Source organism: Dipodomys merriami, unplaced genomic scaffold, assembly GCF_024711535.1.
Source record: "Dipodomys merriami isolate MVZ:Mamm:240054 unplaced genomic scaffold, mDipMer1.0.p SCAF_1, whole genome shotgun sequence".
Classification (NCBI taxonomy): Eukaryota; Metazoa; Chordata; class Mammalia; order Rodentia; family Heteromyidae; genus Dipodomys; species Dipodomys merriami.
In genome coordinates, this window is record NW_027202270.1 from 71,561,743 (window position 1) to 71,583,724 (window position 21,982).

The following is a 21,982-nucleotide window of genomic DNA, read 5'->3' on the forward strand; positions in this document are numbered from 1 at the left end:
AAAAAAAATAAAAACATAAACATCCTCTGGTATATTTTTCAAATGGATTTATTAATTTGATTTGGAAATATTTACTTTTCAACTTTCATTTGGAAAATTATGAAATGTACAAACTCAAAATGATTGCACAAATCCAGGCACAGGGAATCATGCCTATAATCCTAGCTACTCAGGAGGCTGAGATCTGAGTATCAAAGTTCAAAGCCAGCTGCGGCAGAAAAGTCTGTGAGATTCTTATCTCTAATAAACTACTCAGAAAAAGCTTGAGATGGCATATTGGCTCAAGTGGCAAACTGATAGCCTTGGATACAAAGAAACAAGGACAGTGCCCAGGCTCTGAGTTCTAGTTCTAAGATGGGCAGGAAAAAAAGGCACAATAAATTCCTGATGCTCAGTTTCAACAATTATTAAATCATTAAGTAATCATCCTATGAGGTGTGATTATTGATTTTTTTCTTTTTGACTGTTTGATTTTTTTTCAAATTTCATAGCCAAATAATAAATACTATGTATAATATTTCTGTGGCTATCTTTCAACTACAAATGTGGTGGAAACTTTTGAAGTGGCCCATGAAACTCTAATTCTTCCTTAAATATGTTATTTGAGAAGCCTTCTGCTGGATGAGTTCAGTCTTATGATCACCTATCATGAATCATGTTCCCATGGTTTGACCATTTTACATCATAAAAGTAACCTACTTTCACGTGCATGCTTTTATTTTTTTATTTTTTTTAATTTAATTTAATTTTATTTGAGAACATACTGTACAGAGGGGCTACAATTACATGGACAGGATAATGCATACATTTCTTACCAAGTATTGCAGCCTCCTCCTTTGTTTACCCTTCACCTCCCTTCCCAGCCTCCCTCCTCCCCCCACCCAATTATACCCCCCGCATGCTTTTATAGCATTGGAACATTCTGAATGTTCTTCTTGATATTGATCCCTACCTATTTCACTGTCTCTGTCTCTCTCTCAACTCACCACCACAGCTTTCTCTCTCTTTAATAGGTTTTTTTCTTTGCATAATTACACATTATGAATAGCAGAAACCTGTAAGGAATGTCAGGAAATTTCATTTTTATTTAACACTACAACTACAGCAAATAAATTAGGAATTGGCTGCTAAAATATAAATTAACTTCTAATAATATTTTAACCAGCTACTCTACATCTTTAATAGTTATGTTTCTTAACTCTGTGCCAGTCATCTTAGGCAATAAATTATTTATGTCCATTTTCTCTCCTGAAGTTACCAATAACTATTACAGCTTTCAAACTATTGTTTTCATTTTTACATTCAAAATTGGAATCTGAATTTAAAAGTATACTGGAGTTAGTGATAGAATTTGATGCTGGTTCCAAGTTTGATTGATATAAAAGAGATCAAGGAACAGAATTTGAAATGTCCAGAATTATTGTTATTGTTTGTTGAATGCACAATATTTTAACTTGGACAAGACATTTCATTCTCGTCTTATTTCTTTGTCCTTCTACTGTTTTCAGCTAGCAAATGTCAAGCATGTAATTGGCATGTTATAGGTATGTATGGAAGGCATGGCTGAAACAATACCCTTATTTCTTCTTTCTCAGAATTCTGTTTTGGACAGACTGGGATGCTAATTTTCCTCGAATTGAATCTGCCTCTATGAGTGGTGCTGGAAGAAAAACCATCTACAAAGACATGAAAACTGGGGCCTGGCCTAATGGACTCACTGTGGATCACTTTGAGAAAAGGATAGTTTGGACTGATGCCAGGTTAAAGAATGATCTTTTCTTTGTATATTTTCTTTTACTTTTTTCGGACAACATCAACAATGTTGAAATAGGTCCTACTATAAGATACCATGTATTGAAAGTAGTAGGTGTTTTTTTGTTTGTTTAACTTTAAATTAATATGAGCAATAAAATAGATACAAAATATTGGTCATTTTTCTCAGTTATATGGTTATATAACTGGAATATTTACTTGAGTTTTAGAGAAATACTGACACATTTTCCCTTGTTCTAGGTCAGATGCTATCTATTCTGCCCTTTATGATGGAACAAATATGATAGAAATTATCCGAGGGCATGAGTACCTTTCTCATCCTTTTGCTGTGTCTCTGTATGGGAGCGAGGTCTACTGGACAGATTGGAGAACAAACACATTGTCCAAAGCCAACAAATGGACAGGGCAGAATGTCAGTGTCATTCAGAAGACCAGTGCACAGCCATTTGACCTTCAGATATACCACCCCAGTCGTCAGCCCCAGGGTAAGTTTCCTGTGACATTGAATCATCTAAGAAATCTGTTCGTGTTAATCATTTAGTGGGAACTCTAATATAACACCTTTAACTTAAGATGAATAATAGGCAGTTAGATAATAGGTAGGTAGGTGCATAGGTAGATAGATAGGTAGATATACAGTTAGCTGTACAATCTTTGAATTTAGAATCTAGCACCTGAAGTTGCCCAGTAAATTTAGAGATAACACAAAAGACAGTTACCTTGTTTCCTAGTCAATGATTGGCATATTCAGAAGGGAGAGTGAGGTCCATGAGGAAAGATGGACCATCAGCTTGAGCTCTTCTGAATTTTTTTTTTTTTTTTTTTTTTTTTTTTTTTTTGGTCCGGTTGTGGGGCCTGAACTCTGGGCCTGGGCCTCAGCTCTTCAGCTCAAGGCTAGCGCTCTACCACTTGAGCCACAGCACCACTTCTGGCTTTTTTCTTTTTGCTTATGTGGTGCTGAGGAATCAAACCCAGGGCCGCAGGCATGCAAGGCAAGCGCTCTACCACTGAGCCATCTTCCCAACCCTCTTCTGAATTTTTAATTTTTAATTTTTTTTTCTGGTCCTGAATTCTGGGCCTGGTGCCTTGAGCCTCTTTGTGCTCAAGGCTAGTGCTCTACCACTTAAGTCACAGCACCATTTCAGGCTTTTCCTGAATAGTTTATTGGACATAAGAGTCTCACAAACTTCCTTACCTGGTCTGACTTTAAACCTCAATCCTCAGATCTCAACTCCTTAGTAGCTAGGATTACAGGCATGAGACACCAGTGCCAGGCTAGGTTGGCTTCTTCCCTGTAATTGGAAATTGTGCCTGCTCTATATATTGCACAATTTGGTTCAGTAGTAATATTCCCCTGGATTATGTGACATTATTACCTTTACTCAATCCTTGCAAATGTTCTTACTTCAAATCTCACTTTTTATCTTCAGTACTAAGAGCACTATATCAGTTAATCCTGTCAAACCTCTTCCTCTTGTAAAAGCAAAAGCCTATAGAAGGCTCATTCTAATGCAAACAAGTTTCCTTTCATTATCATTTCAAACTTTATGCATATTCAGATGATACAATCTTTCTTGCCAAAGGAATTTTTTTTCCTTCTCTTGGTAAAAGGATATTCTATATCATTGGCATTTCTTTATCTGTTTCAAACCTCAAGACTTATTTTAAATTCATGTTAGGTTATGTTCTTCTAGACTTCACTATAAACAATTCCCTCTGTGACTGACAGTATGCCTTGACTAGCCTTTGCCTTTACTACTTGACTTTCATTCTCTCTTAATACTATCTCTTCCAAAATTCCTCCTGTAAAATTTTCTGTGCTGACAGTCTGAATGAATCTAGTTCACTTGCCAGATGCACTCAATTTCTCAGTTTCAATTTTTATGTAATTTATCTTCTCCCATGTCAGATACTTTAAGAATTCCTTTACTATTTTCCTTGATAACCTTCACCCCATCACCTGCAAAGTTTTAGGACATTAAAGACATTATCATTGTTAAACTTAACAAACATTCAGTATACATAATGACATGAGGCAAAATGACTTGTGTATCATTACTGTAAGGTCCACTCCTAGATGGTGAGCAGACACCACCCCAACTGGCTCACCAGGAAGAGCTCACATTTGCATCTGCTTAGGTCACATCTGGATCTGATGTGGCCACACCTTTCACCTGGTCCCAAGTCTTCTTACCTGGTCCCACCTCCCTTTACCTGATCACACCATTCCCGGTCCCCACCCTAAATAAGGCCTAGCCCAGGGCCAGATGCCCTCTTTGCCCGCTGCATGGAGTGCCATCCTGTCTACTGAATAAACCTACCCCTTATCTGAATACCACATGCGTGGTGTGGTTCTTACTTGGCCACCTCTTCTTTAAAAACCTAACAATTACTACATTCCTCGATACTCAGGAGGCTGAGACATTTGGGATTTCAGTTCAAAGCTAGCTCAGGGAGAAAAGTTCATTACTCAATCTCTTAACCAGCAGAAAGCTGTGCTGGCCATGTGTGGCTGGAATGCTAGAGTGCCAGTTATCATAAGCAAGCCAACAGAAAGTATAAAAAACTGAGTTGAAGCCCTAGAATTAAGAAAAATAAAATCTAAAATAAATAAGTGAACTATGTTTAAAGATATTAGAAGTTAGGAATTTAAGCAGCAGCATCACTCATACTTGAATGATACATACACACAATATATATCCTTCTCATTGAGAAGGATATAACTGCAAACAAGTATCATGGATGACTAAGATTTATAATTAATCCAGGCTTTATACGATGAAAAATAATTACACAGCTATATATTTTTTCCCTTTTATTGGTATTTTGTAAGCATTTTAATTTTTATGTTTAGAACAATTCAATTGAACTGTAATACAAAATGGTCTCCATTTGTATATCATCTCCCTTTTTTAAAATAGGATCATTATAAAAAGCATTTGACTCATACACCTTACTAAGACCTTTTATAAATTCACAGAATAAGAATAATAATGACACTATCAAGCTTTCCTGATATTGTTGTATATATGTTAATGTAATGATAATTCATGGCAGTTTGTCTCAGGGAAAATTGTTTTAGACCTTTTTACTTTATCATGTGGGTTTAACATGTTTTTTCATGATTCCATGCTTTTTCTTTCTTTTTTGAATATGAAGGATTTCACGAATTTGTGTGTCATCTTTATGCAGGTGCCATGCTAATCTTCTCTGTATGTTCCAATTTTACTATATGTGCTGTCAAAGTAAGCACCTCTGGTCTTTATATGCATTTGGTTATACTAAACATTAGTTAATATATAAAATCATATATAATTGGTACTGTTTTATATTTAAGTAAACTAAATGTATTTTCTTTTTTTTTTTTGCCAGTCATGGGGCCTGAACTCTGGGCCTGGGTGCTGTCCCTCAGCTCTTCAGCTCAAGGCTAGCACTCTACTACTTGAGCCACAGCAACACTTCTGTTTTTTTTTCTGCTTATGTGGTGCTGAGGAATCGAACCCAGGGCCTCATGCATGCATAGCAAGCACTCTACCACTCTACTCATTTATAAAATATCTTATTTAAAAATATATTTTAAATCTGGGCCAGCAAGATGGCTCATTCCTATTATCTATCATCCCAATAGCTTGGGTAATGGCACTAAGGTGATCACAAATCAATACAAGTTAAGGCAAGATTTTTCCTTGCCATCTTAACAAACAAGCCAGGTATGATAACATATAGATTTTAACCCAGCTATACAAGAGTAGTAAGTAAGTAGGTAGTCTGAATCTAGTCCTAGATAATATCTAAAGCTCAAGGATTGAGGCTCAAGTGGTAGAATACCTACCTAGGAAGCCTGAGACACTAAGTTCAAATCTAGTAAAGAGAGAAAGAGAAGGGAGGGGAAGGGAGATTGGGCTTCTGTGATTATAGAGACAGAAGACTCATAATCTACACAACCAGGAAAACTAGGAATATTGGTGGGATCTAGGCCACATGCAAAGGTTCAAGAACAATGAACTGAAAGGGGACAATCTAATAAATTCCTATTTGGGACCAGGTAGGAGGGCAGAAATATATATCTCTCCTCAAAAGGACATGTTATCAGAGCCCATGGCTATAGTGCTTGCCTCAGGTTCTAACTTTATCATATATCTAATTCAGGATATTTGTTTTTGTACTTAGATTTTGCACTTGAAAATTGGAATTGGTATAGCATAAATGAATTAGGCTCTTTTAAGCATTTATAAAATACTTATCAAGTACTAAACACCCTGATTTTGTTAAGTTATGATAGATAGGATAAACAAATGTATGTTCTGTCCCACAGGTGTTTAGGTTACTTTGACCTGTGTTCTTGGACTTAATTCCCAACTTGATAAGAGTTGTTGGCTAGAGAAGTAGAAAAGCACTTCCCCTTTCTTTTCTTGTGCTTTGTTGTCCAAAACTTTGCCTTTCTTCTAGGAGTCCTCAGTCAATCTAAAATTTTACTTAACATATATCAAGTTGTAATTTTAACCAGTGGAATTAAATTACCTTCTGTACCCAGGATTCCACCACCCTAAGTTTCCCAGCTTTTTTTCTTTTTTTAATTCTTTAGTTGCTGTGATTGTAATCTTTTCCAAAAATATCTCAAAATTGTGACAATAGCTTTAAATATTGAAAAACTTTTTTCTACTAAATTTCCTTAGTAGAAAACAGATAAACATACCAGATGTTTATCTCATCTTGAAAATACTTTTATTCCATCTGAAAAGAACTTATTTCAAAAGAGACTTAGATATTTGCTGAAACAATACTACTATTTTCTAAGGAACATGGTATTTTTCTGTCAATACAGGCTAAAAACTCAACTACTCTTTTTGTTTTGATCTTGAAAGCTGACATGACTGACAAATGTGCAAAATGTTTTAAATAACATTAATATGAAAATATCTTCTGAAATAAGTCGCAATCCACAAAGAGAACAAGCAGGACTTTGAGGGGATCCTTAAACAATCATCTTAAGTATGCTTATGAAATTTATATTCTGAGGCAGTACTCATCTTTCTTTTTTTAAGACATAAATGAGATCCATAAATTACTGCATGCATGGATGAATGAATGAATGCACCTGAGTTTGTATATCATAATGGTTACTGGAGGATTTAAGTCTTTATTCTCTTCTTACTGATTGTGCTACTTTAAATCTTTCAGCTTTACCAAAGTTATGCTACTTTTGCTTAAAACTGGTGATATTTTTAATAAATTAAAATGACCATTCTGAAGAATAAATGAAATAATGGCTATAAAACACTTAGTGCATTTTCTACATATAGTGATAAAATAAATTACCTCATTTTGGAAACTTTGTACTCTTTATGTACTCTAGTACCACACTTACACATTACACCATTGAAATTACAGGCTGTTTCTCAAAGAGGAGATGTTACATTGAAATGTTTTACGTGACTCCTAAACAATCAGGAAAATACTTCTATTAAAAAATCAATCGATTTTTGAAAACACTTATGAGAAAATAAGACGTTATTTTCCCAAGAAACATCAGGATACTAAGAATATTACTGGCATCATTACTCCCAATGAGATAAAGTATCATTTACCAAATCTAGAGGCAGAGATATTATGCCATGCTATTAACATACTCAATTATAATTATGAGCAATATATTTATACTTCTAATAAAAACCACTCCCCAAAGAAATGTATGTTGTATTTTCCCATGTTCTATATTAAAATTCCTAGATTTATTATTTAAAATATTATCTTCCAATTATAATAGTGGTGTTTCTCTCCTCCTCACCCTCTCTCACACCCTCTCTTTCTACCTCTCCCTTGAATAGGCCCCACACACTCACACTTGTAAGTATTCTACCATTGACTTATACCCTGATCACTCTATTGAATGTATTTTATACTATCAGTGGAATATTAGCTTGATTTGATATACATTTTTAAAAACAATAAAAATTATTATAATAATAGAAACTGCCCTGTCAATGGTCATTTTCAATGTAAAATAAATAGCAATTAAGATACTGGAATAAATAATATTTCACATCCTTAGAGTGATAGAAAGTTAAGTAAAACTTTCCTTCCTTCATTGTTTCTCCTTCCTTCCTTCCTTCCTTTTTTCTTCCTTTTTTCCTTGCTTGCTTGCTTGCTTGCTTGCTTGCTTCCTTCCTTCCTTCCTTCCTTCCTTCCTTCCACTACCACTCTGTCTTTCAATCTCTCTTCCCCCACTTGTTTGCATCTTTTTTCTGGTATTCAGGAGAAACTCATGATGTACACTGAATGAATAATCCAGCTAATGTATTTGGAACTGAAAAATACACTCTGCCTATAGCATGATATTGTTTATATTCATGTTTAATCTTTTAGAGTTCTGCACAAATAAATAGAAATAATAATGTTGTGATTTTGAAATATTATCAATGAGTGGTACAAATATCTTTGTAAAAACAAATAATATTATGGATAAGTTTATGTTCCACCACAGATTTGGGTATAAATTAATCCATAAATATACATAATTAGATGAACATAGAAACTACATAACTTGTATTGCTGAAATATGATGAAGCTAAAGTGATTATCAATATATCTTACTTGCATATATTTTGTTCTATATACATCTTCTATATTCTCTATATAAAGTTATATATATATATGAATTATGGATTGAAGTATGTAGGTCAGAGGTGGAGTGTTTGCCAGGAATTTGTGAACATTGAGTTTGAGTACATATACTATGAAGAAGCAACGAGAGAAGGAACAAAAAACAGGACAGAGGCAGGCAATGGGGTAGGAAGGGAGGATTGTATTCCTAAAGTTTGTCATCATCAAATATTAAAATTGTCATTTGAAGATGTTTGTGATAGTGAATAGGATTGTAGATTAGCTTTTATTGGCAAAATATTTTAAATATTCATTTATCCAAAATATGAAATCCTTGTCTAAATGAAAATTACTGATATACTTAAATTATTTTCTCATATTGGGAATATTTTTTTTACCATTTATCAATAGGATGAATATCATTGCATACAAAACATAACTTGGTTGAGGAGAATGAGATCTTTTACTCTAACAAATTGGATCCTGAGGTTTTATCCCTCTTCAGTGGCTTTAATAGCTAAACAAATTTTGTGCATATTTGATATTACATCAATATTTCATATATTTTAAATTTTCTGCATAAAATGATTGACTTTAAAGTGTTCTGCTGATAGGAAATGGACTACAATTAAACAGTTTGTATGGAATATGAAATTACCTTTAATTTTTTTTCTTACAGAATATACATTAGTCTACTGTGATTGATATATTAACATCCAGCTTTCCTGCAATATATGGGACTTACATATTGTGAAATCTTTCACTGTAACCATGATGAGGTTAGAAAATTAATTTACTAGCCAAAATTTTAGATGGCTGCCACTTTAAATCATGCATCCACATATATTCACATGCAGGCATATGAATCCAAATGTCTTTGAGAAACGTCATAGAAATTCTAATAAAGCATAATATGTATGCAAATCATAATTCCTTCCAGGAAAACCAAACCAAACCAAGCCAAACCAAACAAAACACATAAATTAGAGTCACATTCCTTGTCCCTCAACCTAAATTGCTCTTCTTTGTGTTTTCCAAATAAAGTTTTATTTGAACTCAGGCTCATCCAGTTATTTTTCTGTTTATGTTTTTATGGTTTCGTTTATTTAAAAATGTAAATTCAAGTATAAAGCCTGAAAAATCAAAAATATTTACTACTGAACCTTTTACAGAACAGGCTTACACTGGTTAGTTGGGGGCCCACTGTATAATGACATAAAATATGTGAATGTAATTTACCACCAAATATTGCACAGTTTGGTTGTGTAGCTTAGTGATAGAACATGCATTTGGCATCATGTGGCACCAAGCTCAATCCCCAGCATCAAAAAATAAACGAGTAAAATAGATGCATAGAAAATAGAACAGGAAATGATTAATTGTCCAGCACAGAGTGATGTCAATATTTGCATCTCATACTTAGTGATGGAAAAAGCCTTTGTCTCTGGTTTCTATCAGCTATGTTTCTTTGCATAAAATCATTTTAGGTAGCTTGTAAAGAAGATCTTTGAAAATATAATATTGGAATTTTAGAAAAAGAACACATCAGGTATAGGAGAAAAAGGTAAGCAATAAATATTCAGGAAACATTATAGAATAGATTTAGCAAGCATATAATGCAGATTTGAAGGGAATCTGTAGATGAAGCTGGAAGACAGATTGGTACCATAGAAAGGAAGGAGGGTTGGCTGGGAATGTGGCTTAGTGGTAGAGTGCTTGCTTAGCATGCATGAAGCTCTGGGTTCAATTCCTCAGTATCAATTCCTCAGAAAAAGCCTGAAGTGGTGCTGTGGCTCAAGTGGTAAAGTGCTAGCCTTGAGCAAACGAAGTTCTAAGACAGTGCCCAGGCCCTAAGTTCAAACTCCAGGACTGGCAAAAAGAAAAAGAAACTGGGAACATTTACTCGAACAAACAACAAGAACAACAGTAGAGACAAGGAAAGATTCTCAGAAGTTATATAGATATTACTGGGCATAGCTCTGGAGATGGCATCAAAATGACCCTAAAATAAATAAAAGTCTCTTTGTTAAGAACAAAAGAAAAGGAAAGAAGGATGGTATACACAGAGTGTCACTTATGTACCCAGGGTCATCATTGAAAGGTGAGGAAATAAAACTGTACTTGGGGAAAGGGAGAGTTAAAAATAGAAAGAACATATATGAGAAATGCCTTACAGTAATTAACAGATAATTAATTGTAATAAGGAAAGATACGTGAAAAATAGGCATTTGAATTTGTTTGTTTGGAATATGAAATATGTCTCTAAGAAAAGTAATATCATGGATAAGACTCAAGAACTAGTGAGAGAACAGAAGTCACATCTAAACCATTTTGACTAGTGTCAAGGACTCAGGGAAAACAGAGGAGATGCCACTGAGATTTTGTGAGTTGACATTGTGGGTAACCATTTAAAACATATGCCTAGGTCAATATTTTAGAAAGAAAACTGCATAAAAATCAGGAATTCAGTGAGAAGATTAACAATCAGGAAGGAGATAAAGAGAATCAAAATTGATTCAGGGATTATACATATAGACAATATATAATACAGGTTAAAAGTAGAGAAACCAAGCCTTTCTAATTGAGAACTTAGTCTTAACTAATATTATATCCCAGTTCTTTATAGAATAGCAATTGGAACAACCACAGTCACCTGTGGTTCAGAACAGAACTATCATTCAACCCAAAGTCTGCACAATTGCATTTTCATGTCACATTTGAAAATTGCTTATAGCAATTCATTGGCCTGTCTGGTTTTTCTCATTTCTGCTATGTAATAAATGGAGGAATCTTGGTCTTACAGGAGATCACAACTGTTCTACTAGACTTTTCAGTAGTAAATGAGTTAATTTCTTTACATCAAGACTTGGTAACATTTTACTCTATAGGCTTAGAAAATAAAGGGTGCAAGGATTTGTGGGACATGTGGTTTATACTGAAATTGTCCAATACTGTTATTGCAATTTGAAGGCTAATATAGAAAATATGAAAACTAAAGTTACACCTAGTAATGTCCCAGTAAATCTATACTTACAAGAACAATAGACCTGATTTGGTTCCCCTGTTGCCACCTGTAAAGCGAGATATATATATATATATATATATATATATATATATATATATATATATAAAAATCTTTACTACATATAGTATATATACTGCATATATATATATATATTTAAGATACTGTACAGATACTGTACAGATGGATTACAGTTACATGAGTAAGGTAATGAGTACATTTCCTATGTAGCATTGTTACTACTTCCTTTGTTTTTCTCTTGTTATCCCTTCCCTCCCCACCTCCCCAACTGCTCCCTCCCCACGCCACCCCCCAAAGTAGTAATGTTTGTTTTCAACATAGTGTCTTGTACATCTCATTGTTACAATGGATAAATCTGTGTCCTTGTTTCAGCATTTTGTCATTTCCCTTCCCTTCCTTAAATTAGGAAAATGCATATACAAGATGAAGGACACTGGAATCAAATACGGTGACAACAGGGGTTATACCATACTGGGAAGAATATACAAAAAAATTCACACAAACCATTATCAGTATATTAAAAACAACAGCAACAAGGATAAAACCTCTTTTGTCCCTATCTTGGTGTTCCTTTAGCTTAGCATTATCTTATGTGGTCTTATGTACATAGATTTTGATCTTTTCTACTGGTTCTAGACATATATTAGTTATTGCAAATAAGGGAATCCATGGACCTATGTTTACTTCACTTAATATAATTTTTTTCCAAATCTTTCCATTTCCTAACATATGGGGCAGTGACATTCCTTCTGATGGAGGCATAGATGCCCCTCAGTATATGAATGATCAAGAAAATGCAATCTTGATCATTTATATACTGAGGGGCATCTGCATTGGTTCCATATTTTAGCTATGGTGAATAATGCTGCAATAAACATAGTTGTGCTGGTAGCTTTAGTATGTCCTTGTTTGTGATCATTTGGGTAAAAGCCCAAAAGTGGGATTGCTGGGTCATAAGGTCATAGAGTTGCTCTGTGTGGAATTTTTTAAGGAACCTCCATACTGCCTTCCAAAATGGTTGAACAAGTTTATACTCCCACCAACAATGAAGTAGGGTTCCCTTCTGGGCACATCCCCTCTAGCATCTATTGTTATTAGCTTTCTTGATTATACCCATTCTAACTGGGGTGAGGTGAAATCTCAATGTTGTTTTAATTTGTATTTCTTTTATGGCCAGAGAAGTCGAGCATTTATTTATTTATTTATTTTAACATGAAAATACCATACAGAGGGATTACAGTTACATGGGCAAGGTAATGAGTACATTTCTTTTCAAGCATTGTTGCCTCCTCCTTTGTTTCCCCTTCGCATCCCTTCCCATCTCCCACCCCTCCACCCCCAGCCAAAGTTGTAAAGCTCGTTTTTCCACATAATGTCTTGTATATCTCATTGTTGCAGTGGGTCCACCTGTATCCCTATTTAAATGATTTTTTTCCCTTCCCCTCCACAAATTATACCAACATCAAATACAATGAAAGCAGGGGTTATACCTTGGGGGAGGGACATACAAAGCAACAAAGAAATTATCTCATAAATACGTTAGAAACAATCGCAAGAAAGGGAAAAAAAACACTTGAATACTTATCTTGGGGTTCATTTCACCTAACATCAACTTATCTGACCTTTCCTGCTCGTCTCAGACATATACTAGTTTTTGTACTTTAACACCTGAGCCACAGCACCACTTCCGGTTTTCTGAATGGTTTACTGGAGATAGGAGACTCACAGTCTTTCCTGCCCAGGCTAGCTTTGAACCATGATCCTCAGCCTCCTGAGTAGCTAGGATTACAGGCGTGAGCCATCGGGTCCCAGCTTGAAGTTGAGCATTTCTTCATGTGTCTACTCACCACTCTTATTTCTTCTTCAGAGAAGTCTCTCTTTAAGTCTTTATCCCACTTATTAATTGGGTGGTTGTTTCATTAAGGATTTGTTGTTGGGGGATTTGATTTTTTGAGTTCTAAGAATATTTTAGATATGAGACCCTTGTCTATTTCTTTTGTCAAAATATGTTATGAAAATGTGCACTGTTGCTTCACACCTATAATCCTAGCTATTCATGAAACTAAAATCTGAGGATCATAGTTCAAACCAACCCAGTAAAGAATATATATGAAGCTCTTATATCCAATTAATTAACAACACCAAAAAAAGAAAACAAAAACATAAACAAAACTAAAAGAGAAGCTGTACATCAAGTGGTAAAGCATTAGCCTTGAGTGAAAAAGCTAAGAGACAGTGCCCAGATCCAGAGTTTGAGCTCCAGTACCACCGCATATACACACAAATTGTTATGAATCAAAATTCTTAATTTTGGAATTATAGTAGGTAACTGTGTTTGAATACACAAATAGAAATCTTAAAAATACTTGGCAATATTATTTCAAAGTGAAGTGATTAAAGTGAAAAATAAAAATCATTTGCCAATCTTTCCAAGTTGTAAAGCACAAAACATGCTGAATTATAAATTGCAGTTCTATCATTAATACAGATCCTAGGCTATAAAGTCAATGCAATCGTTTTCTATTACATATATATTTAATCTCTCTGACTTTTGAAAATAATTTTATTACAATTATAAGATGTTGAAAAAAGCTGGGGGTTAGGATGGGGGAGGTAGTTGTGGAGGTGGAAGGGAAGGGATGCAGGGGAAAAGCAAAGGAGGAGGCAACAATACACGGCAAGAAATGTACTTATTAACTTGCTCATGTAACTGTAACCCCTCTGTACAGTATTTTTACAATAAAAATGTGCAAAAAAGCTGGTATGATTGTGGACTAAAAATAATATATGAAGTGAATTCCTAGTACATACCACTGAACTCTGATGAGCTTTCTTTTATTTCTCTGCAAGGACATATTTCCGTGTCAATGTTTCTTTTGTTTGTTTGTTTGTTTGTTGTTTTTGGCAGTTGTGTGGCCTGAACTCTGGGCCTGGGCGCTGTCCCTCAGCTCTTCAGCTAAGGCTTGTGCTCTACCACTTGAGCCACAGCACCACTTCCGGCTTTTTCTGTTTATGTGGTGCTTAGAAATGGAACCCAGGGCCTCATGCATGCAAGGCAAGCACTCTAACACTGAGCCACTTTCCCAGCCCTGTGTCAATATTTTAGATTACATTTTCTTCTCCCTTTTCTCCCCTCTTTCAATTTTCCTTCTTTCTTATTTCTCATTTTCATATTCTTTCTTTCCTTCCTTCCGTCCCTCCCTCCCCCTCTTCCTTCCTTCTTCCCTCTCTTCCTTCCCTCCTTCCTTCTTTCCTCCCTTTCTCTTTTCTTTTCTCTTCTTTTCCTTTTGTAGTTTTGAGTTTCCTTCTTTTACCTGCCAGAGGATTGAAACCTGAGTGTGAGAATCTACTAGGCTTTTATCTGTGCTTCTTCTTTACTGGCACTCTTTCCTACAAAATCTTCCCACTGTGATAGTTTTCACACTTATTATCTGATTTCTCACTATGCTCCTTTTGGAACTCCTACTTAAACAGATAAAGTTACAAGGTAAGATAGTGGAGAATTTGAGGAGCTTCCTTTCAGGGAGAAAGGAGGTTGTACTAACAAAACATCAGTATCTCTGCTGCTTCTCATTTCAAAAATTTTATTTCTAATAGATTTCTTTAAGGAATTGTATTTGAGTCTTTTATTTCCTATTATTTTATTTATTTATTTATTTATTTTTCTTTCTTTTTAAGGAATGTCGAGCTTTTATCATGTTTATATGGGTAGTACTATCAATTGCTAAATCCATATTAGGTAATTATCATATTCTACTAAGCTTTTATATACTCGATACACTGACTCTTATCTCCTTTATATTATTTCCTTGATAGTTTTTGTTCTTTGTTCTTTGAAGATTTACTGGAGCTAAATGTTGTAGGAGAGAAAAATACTATTTTTTTCTCCCCTTCAAAGGGTCATGGCTGAGGCTTATGTAGGCTGAGACATTATAAGAAATAAATTATCAACAAGAAAAATATACAAACTCATTTAAAGTAAGTTTTATTGGCAAAGAACTTCTTCAGGAAATAAAAGCACCCTGAAATGTTTAAAGGGTGTTTACTCTTGTGCTAGGTATATTGAAGTATGAGCAGATGTGGAGAAATAAGTGAAATAGGCTAGAACAAAGTAGGCTGGATCTAATGACAATAAACCATGTGAAACTTACCAATGCTTGTTAGTTCAAAATTTTCGGTGGCCTTTCTTCTTCAGAATAAGGATCTTCTTTTCCTCTGGGAATATAGAGGACATTTTTGACGTGACAATTCTATGATCTGCTTCAGAGAAAGTTCAAAAACAATCTTTCTAGGTTTTATGACCTGTCTCGAGGGGGGGGAGATGATTTTGGGGAGGATGGGAGGAGATTATTAAAAAAAAAAAAAGGAGAAGGTCAGTGAGACCTCTCTGCTTCTGCCATTTTTTTCATTATGCCAACATGACATAGTTTGAGGTAGCATGTCCTGAACTCTGTCACAATTCAGAAAAAGGAGTCAGCTTATGAGAAAGCTACAGTTTATTAGTTGAAAACTAACATCTTGCTGGTGGAATCAGAAGATAATAACATTTCTGGCTCCAATTTAGCAGCCCAGTTCTAAAGATCTTATTCTACTGTTTAAGTACCATGAAAATTATTAATAATTTTTATTAATTAAAGTCTGGTGATGTGGTTTAGTGATAAGATATTTGTCAAGCAGGAATGAGTCTCTGTTTATAATTATTAGCACTAAAACTGAATAACAGAGAAGAGGGGGGGGAATGAGTTATGATGTGATTTGAGGGAGAAATACAAAATAAGGCAACATTCAGGAGGCTGTAACACTTCCAGAGCAGCTTCCCCCGTATAGTGAGCCTGGTTTAAAACTGCACACTGAACAACTACTAAACAAACAATAATAAGATTGAATAGAGACAGAAGAACAAGAGCAAGACATTGAACTATAAATTTTAGTACTTTAGTAAAACCTAGCATATTATGTAATGTTTGTTATTTATATAGTAAAATTCAATATTATCCTTATGTGCACCAAACCATAGTCATAAAGTGAAGGAATAAATAAAAAATAAAACTCAAGAAACAAAGCGTAATTCATAATGAAGATAGTCATACATTTCTTCAATAGATTTCCTATGATTTTGAAAAAGAGCAAATGACCTGAAGAGCATATACATATAATCAGAATTTCCTGGGGAAAGTTTTTAGGATGCTGGCCTAAGGCAAGAGAGGAGTATATACATAGGTTAGAAAAATAAGGACACTCATCAAAATTCCCAATATCTAGGTTATGGTCAGCCTTATTTTACTATATGTGATATACAGTACATGTATCTATATAGAACTATAAGTTGCTATATAGTACATATATCTATATATCTTTTTTTGGGGGGGGTTGGTCATGGGGTTGGAACTCTGGGCCTGAGTGCTGTCCCTCAGCTCTTCAGCTCAAGGCAAGCACTCTACGACTTGAACCACAGGGCCACTTCCAGTTTTTCTGGCGGTTTATTGGAGATAAGAGACTCACGGAGTTTCCTGCCTGGGCTGGCTTTGAACCGAGATCCTCAGATCTCAGCCTCCTGACTAGCTAAGGATTATAAGCGTGAACCCCCTGTGCCTGGCATCTATCTATCTATCTATCTGTCTGTCTATCTATATCTATCTATCTATCTATCTATCTATCTATCTATCTATCTATCTATCTATCTATCTATCTATCTATCTATCTATCTGTAGTACATAATTATTATATATACAGTAATATTTCCTGATGGTCTCTTAGATGAAATCCATCTTTGCTTTTAAGGTCATAGGAATCACGTTCCTCATGTCAGAGGAAGTTATGTTATTTGTTATGTTTCAGCAGTGTAAGTGTTTTATCTGATTGTCTAGTATTATCACATTAATTACCCTAGTAATGGGGGCAACCTAGGAAATTTCCTTTTAAATTATTAAGTGAATAATCCCCACCATTCTCAGAGGTGCCTTCATCCATTCTTCCTGCTCACTGCTAATCTTTCCTGTAATTGCAGCTCCCAATCCCTGTGCAGCCAACGAAGGCCGAGGCCCATGCTCTCACATGTGTCTGATTAATTACAACAGGAGTGCGGCCTGTGCCTGCCCCCACTTGATGAAGCTTTCCTCAGACAAGAAGACCTGCTATGGTAAATTTCCCACACTGCTTATCTAAGAACAAAATTGAATTCTCTCAAGTTGTATTAGTATTCAGATTTTACTCTTAGTCAGGTAGAAGAGGCATATAACATCTTTAAAAAAATACAACATTTTAGGTGTTTCTATTTCCAGCAGATATTGATGATTCAACTACTTCCGTAGGAACTGACAAACTCTTTAAATATGTGATAGGTTGTGCTTTGCTATTTATTACCTTATTCATTTTTTTCTAGCTACTTTCTTATTTGGTATGTTAGCAGAATTTATCTCTGTGGTACAGGGAGATTTGTAAGTGGAAGTGGATTATCAGAAAATGATGATGTGGGTAACCGGCATAACAAAGGGGTATTTACTAGCTTTAATCTCCTGTTCTTATTCCAAAGTCATTTTAGAAGCATTTTGTAAGAGCTTATCAACTCAAGAGAGTAAAAAATGAAGAAAAATTAGGAAGGTTTCTTTCAAAACATTTAAACTGAGCTAGAGAAGTAGAGTGTCCATCTAACAAAGCACTGTCAACCTTCTGAACCTGGAGTTCACATCTCCATGGTAGAATAAATAAATAAAGATTTAACCTAAAAAAAGATAATATAACAAACAAAAATTGTATACAATTTTATTTTAAAAGTTTATATATAAATAAAGTAACTTTTAATCTTTAAAGACAGTAAATAGAAATTAATTCTAGGGTTTTGTTCCACTCAGCTAGAATTTTATAAAATGACCTGACTTGGAATAGATGGTACTATTTAGGTGCAATTTCTCCAAAGGGAGAGACAGGAGGATAAAAAGTCCAAGGCCAAAGGCTGGGAAAGTGGCTCAGTGGTAGAATGCTTGCCTTGTATACATGAAGCCCTGGGTTCAATTCCTCAGCACCACATAAGCAGAAAAATTCAGAAGTGGCACTGTGGCTCAAGTGGTGGAGCACTAGCCTTGAGATGAAGAGCTGAGGGAGAGTGCCCTGGCCCAGAGTTCAGGCCCCACAACCAACAACAACAACAACAAAAAGAGTCCAAGGCCAATCCAGACAAAGTTATCAAGCCCTGACATCAAACACAAAATATAAGCTTGGGGTGTGGCCTAAGTGATACAGGACTAAGGAAAGATACTTGGTCCAATTCACAGTACTGCCAAAAGTACCGTACAAATCTGAGATAATCACCACAACATAAAGATAACAGCCAACATAAAGATAACAGCAAGTAGTAGAATAACTGTAGCACTGCTTTATGTTTGATTTCATGATTCTACAAACTCAATGCAGGAAGAGTACCTCTGACAGTAAAATGATTCAATGCCTCTCAAATTGTGAAATTTATAGTTACTAGATATTTACAACAAAACATGCTTTAAATGAGTTGAGTTTTTTGATGGGTCAAAGGGACACATAATAGATTTTTTTTTTCCTTAAGTAATGCTTTAATTTCATTTGTTTTAGTGACAACATGGAGAAAAATATTCCTAGATTTCATTCAAAAGCATTTGCTATGTTTTATGCACGACAAACAAAGATGGCTGTTTGACATTTGCAAAACTCATGTGCTTCACAAGTTTTCTTGAAATTCTAATTTCAAATCAATTGCTGAACATTTCTTGGCATTTTGAGCTAAATAAAAATGACTTGTAAATTTAAACTTGTTTTAATTTTGTTTCTACTGTGTACCTTAAAGTAGATCATTTCTACATCATTTTCATCAAATATTGATGTTTCTGGTGTTAAAAAATCATTCAAATTATGCAAAATTAATATCTTAATGCCTAGACTCTTTTAAGCTTATATAAGAAAATTGTTTCATTTCCATTCCTTTTCTAGAAATGAAAAAATTTCTTCTGTATGCAAGGCGTTCTGAAATCCGTGGAGTAGACATTGATAATCCATATTTTAATTTTATCACGGCCTTCACAGTTCCTGACATTGATGACGTCACTGTGATAGACTTCGATGCCTCTGAGGAGCGTTTATACTGGACAGATATTAAAACACAAACCATTAAACGAGCTTTCATTAATGGAACTGGTTTAGAGACTGTTATTTCAAGAGGTAAAGGATATGTATTTCTTTACAACTTTTAAAATGTTTGTAAATCAATTTGTAATAACTACAGTTCCTTTTATATTCTTTTCAACTTTATTTAGCTCTAGTTTGGTAACTGAAGTTGGAATTGATTATTCAGATTCAATAATGTATTCTAACCCGGATACTGGTGGCTCACTCTTGTAATCCTAGCTACTCAGGAGGCTGAGAACTGAGGATTGCTATTCAAAGCCAGCCTGGGCAGAAAAGTCAGTGAGACTCTTATCTCCAATAAACCACCAGGAAATGGTGCTATAGCTCAAGTAACAAAAAAAAAAAAAAAAAGGATTCTATCCTCACAATTTTAGATGCTATAATTAAGTTGCACATTCAACAGACTGATTACTAGAAAATTTGCTTTTATGCAAAGAAAAGAATTCAAACAAATCTCCTTAAAATTTAAAGATAAGCTGGGCGCAGGTGGCTCACGCCTATAATCCTAGCTACTCAGGAGGCTGAAATCTGAGGATCACAGTTCAAAGCCAGCCTGGAAAGAAAAGTCTGTGAGACTCTTATCTCCAATAAACCACTCAAAAACTGGAAGTGGCACTGTGGCTCAAGCGGTAGAGCCTTGCTTTGAGCTGAAGAGCTGAGAGACAGCACCCAAGCCCAGAGTTCAAGTCCCACGACCAACAAAAAAAAAAAAAAGATATCTTATCTAAACAAGCAAATTTATATACTTTTGCTTCTGGCAAAACATTACTTGTATAGAGAAAATACAGCAGATCCAGAGGACTGCTTTCCTTATTATGAAATTCCTATTTTTCTTTTCAGCAACACCAACACTATCTAACTCGACTCAGCAAGTTGAATCTCAGGATCTCAATAAATGTTGTTGAATAAAGTATTCAAAATAATAAACTCACTAGGTTCCAGTGTCTCATGCTTATAATTAAGAAGCCAGGATCGATCTGATGATCTGATTCATAGCTAAACCTGGACAGACAAATCTGAGACAATCTTATATCCAGTTGACTAGAAAAAAAATGCTAGAAGTAGAGAGAGCACTAGCTTGAGCAAAACTGCCAAGCAAATCACTCAAAACATGGAATTCAAGCCCAAAAAACTCTTATTAGACAAAACAAAACAAAACAAAACAAAAAACACAATAATTCTTCCCAAATATAGAAAACACAGTGAGATAGACATATAAATACAGTGGCTGTACTATAACCATGTTGCCTTGAATTTTTTTATTTTTTGCTCAGATTTTGGCATATTATGATTTCTGGGTCAGTTAATGCTTTATTAAGTCATCTTTGAGCACTTACTTCTTATGATATTTACAAAGTAAACAGCATCCAGATTCTCTGTGACTGTGTGTCCCTTGTATTTGGTAAAAGGATCCAGAGATTAATGAAGGCAATGTATTATCAGTAATCCATACACTTATCCAATATTGATACTTTGAAATCCACTGGAAATTTTAAATCAGAATATATTTGAGTAATGATCCACAAGATGTGTAACTTTAACTCCAAATCCTTTTGAAAACACTTTTCCACACAAACTGAAGGGGTAGCTTGAGTACCAGTAGCAGGTCTGAACAGTACTTTACCTACTAAAGTATTCTTGTGTTTAGGCTAGCTGATCTCAAGTCAATATTTTTAAAGCAACTTAATAAGTGAATTGGTCATAAGCTTGTTCAAATATTAATTCCAAACTATCCAAAAGGAAAGTCTTTTAAACAGCTAATGCAAAGCTTTTCTCTTTGTATAGGACATATTTTAGTGTTTGGTTGGAATATTTAACAGTGCTTTAATAAAAGTTATTAAAATACTTGGAAAAACAGAAAAAACAATCTGACGTACTGGTCTTCCCACAATATATGTAAGCTCTTCATCATGAATGTAACTGCTGTCCAGGAGACTGTGAATTGTAGAGAGATAAAGATTTATCTAAAAACAGTTGGGGACAATATTATCTCTAATTATGGACTAGTATCTAGACATCCTTTGATCAGTATATCTTTGAGAAAAAGCACAAAACTTATTTCTATTTATAACCTTCAAATATTAATAAAAGGTCCACCAGCCTTCTTAGGACAAGTTGTTGATTTATTTGTTAATATGAAAAATAGTGGGAATCAAGGATGTGTTTTTTGCAAGATGGGCCAGCATTGCCTTTGGAAAAGGACCCACTATCCAGGAGAGAATGGTAGCTTTGGGCAGTACGAACAAATGTGTTCTAGGACATGGTTAATCGGTTGCTTTGGTGGCTCTAGTAAGAGATGATAGAAAGTTGAACAAGGCAAGCATAAAACAGAGAATGAGGAATGTGTGCAACTTATATCAAATAAGACAAATATAAAGGAACAGACAAATATTTGGACCTGAGGTGGAG

General features: G+C 34.8%; 1 protein-coding gene and 1 non-coding gene across 6 annotated transcripts in view; one reads left to right on the forward strand and one right to left on the reverse strand.

Moving 5' to 3' along the window:
* Lrp1b (LDL receptor related protein 1B) overlaps positions 1-21,982 on the forward strand; it is a 1,866,674-nt gene that overhangs the window by 1,277,226 nt on the left and 567,466 nt on the right. For all 5 annotated transcript variants that reach the window (XM_070023764.1, XM_070023773.1, XM_070023793.1 and 2 more), the window contains exons 26-29: positions 1,596-1,760; positions 2,014-2,258; positions 17,427-17,558; positions 19,379-19,606. In XM_070023764.1, coding sequence (XP_069879865.1) covers positions 1,596-1,760; positions 2,014-2,258; positions 17,427-17,558; positions 19,379-19,606 — 770 coding nt within the window. The remainder of the gene's footprint in view (positions 1-1,595; positions 1,761-2,013; positions 2,259-17,426; positions 17,559-19,378; positions 19,607-21,982) is intronic.
* LOC138834752 (U6 spliceosomal RNA) lies at positions 4,921-5,026 on the reverse strand. Its single transcript, XR_011374251.1, has one exon. It is a non-coding gene; the product is annotated as a U6 spliceosomal RNA (small nuclear RNA).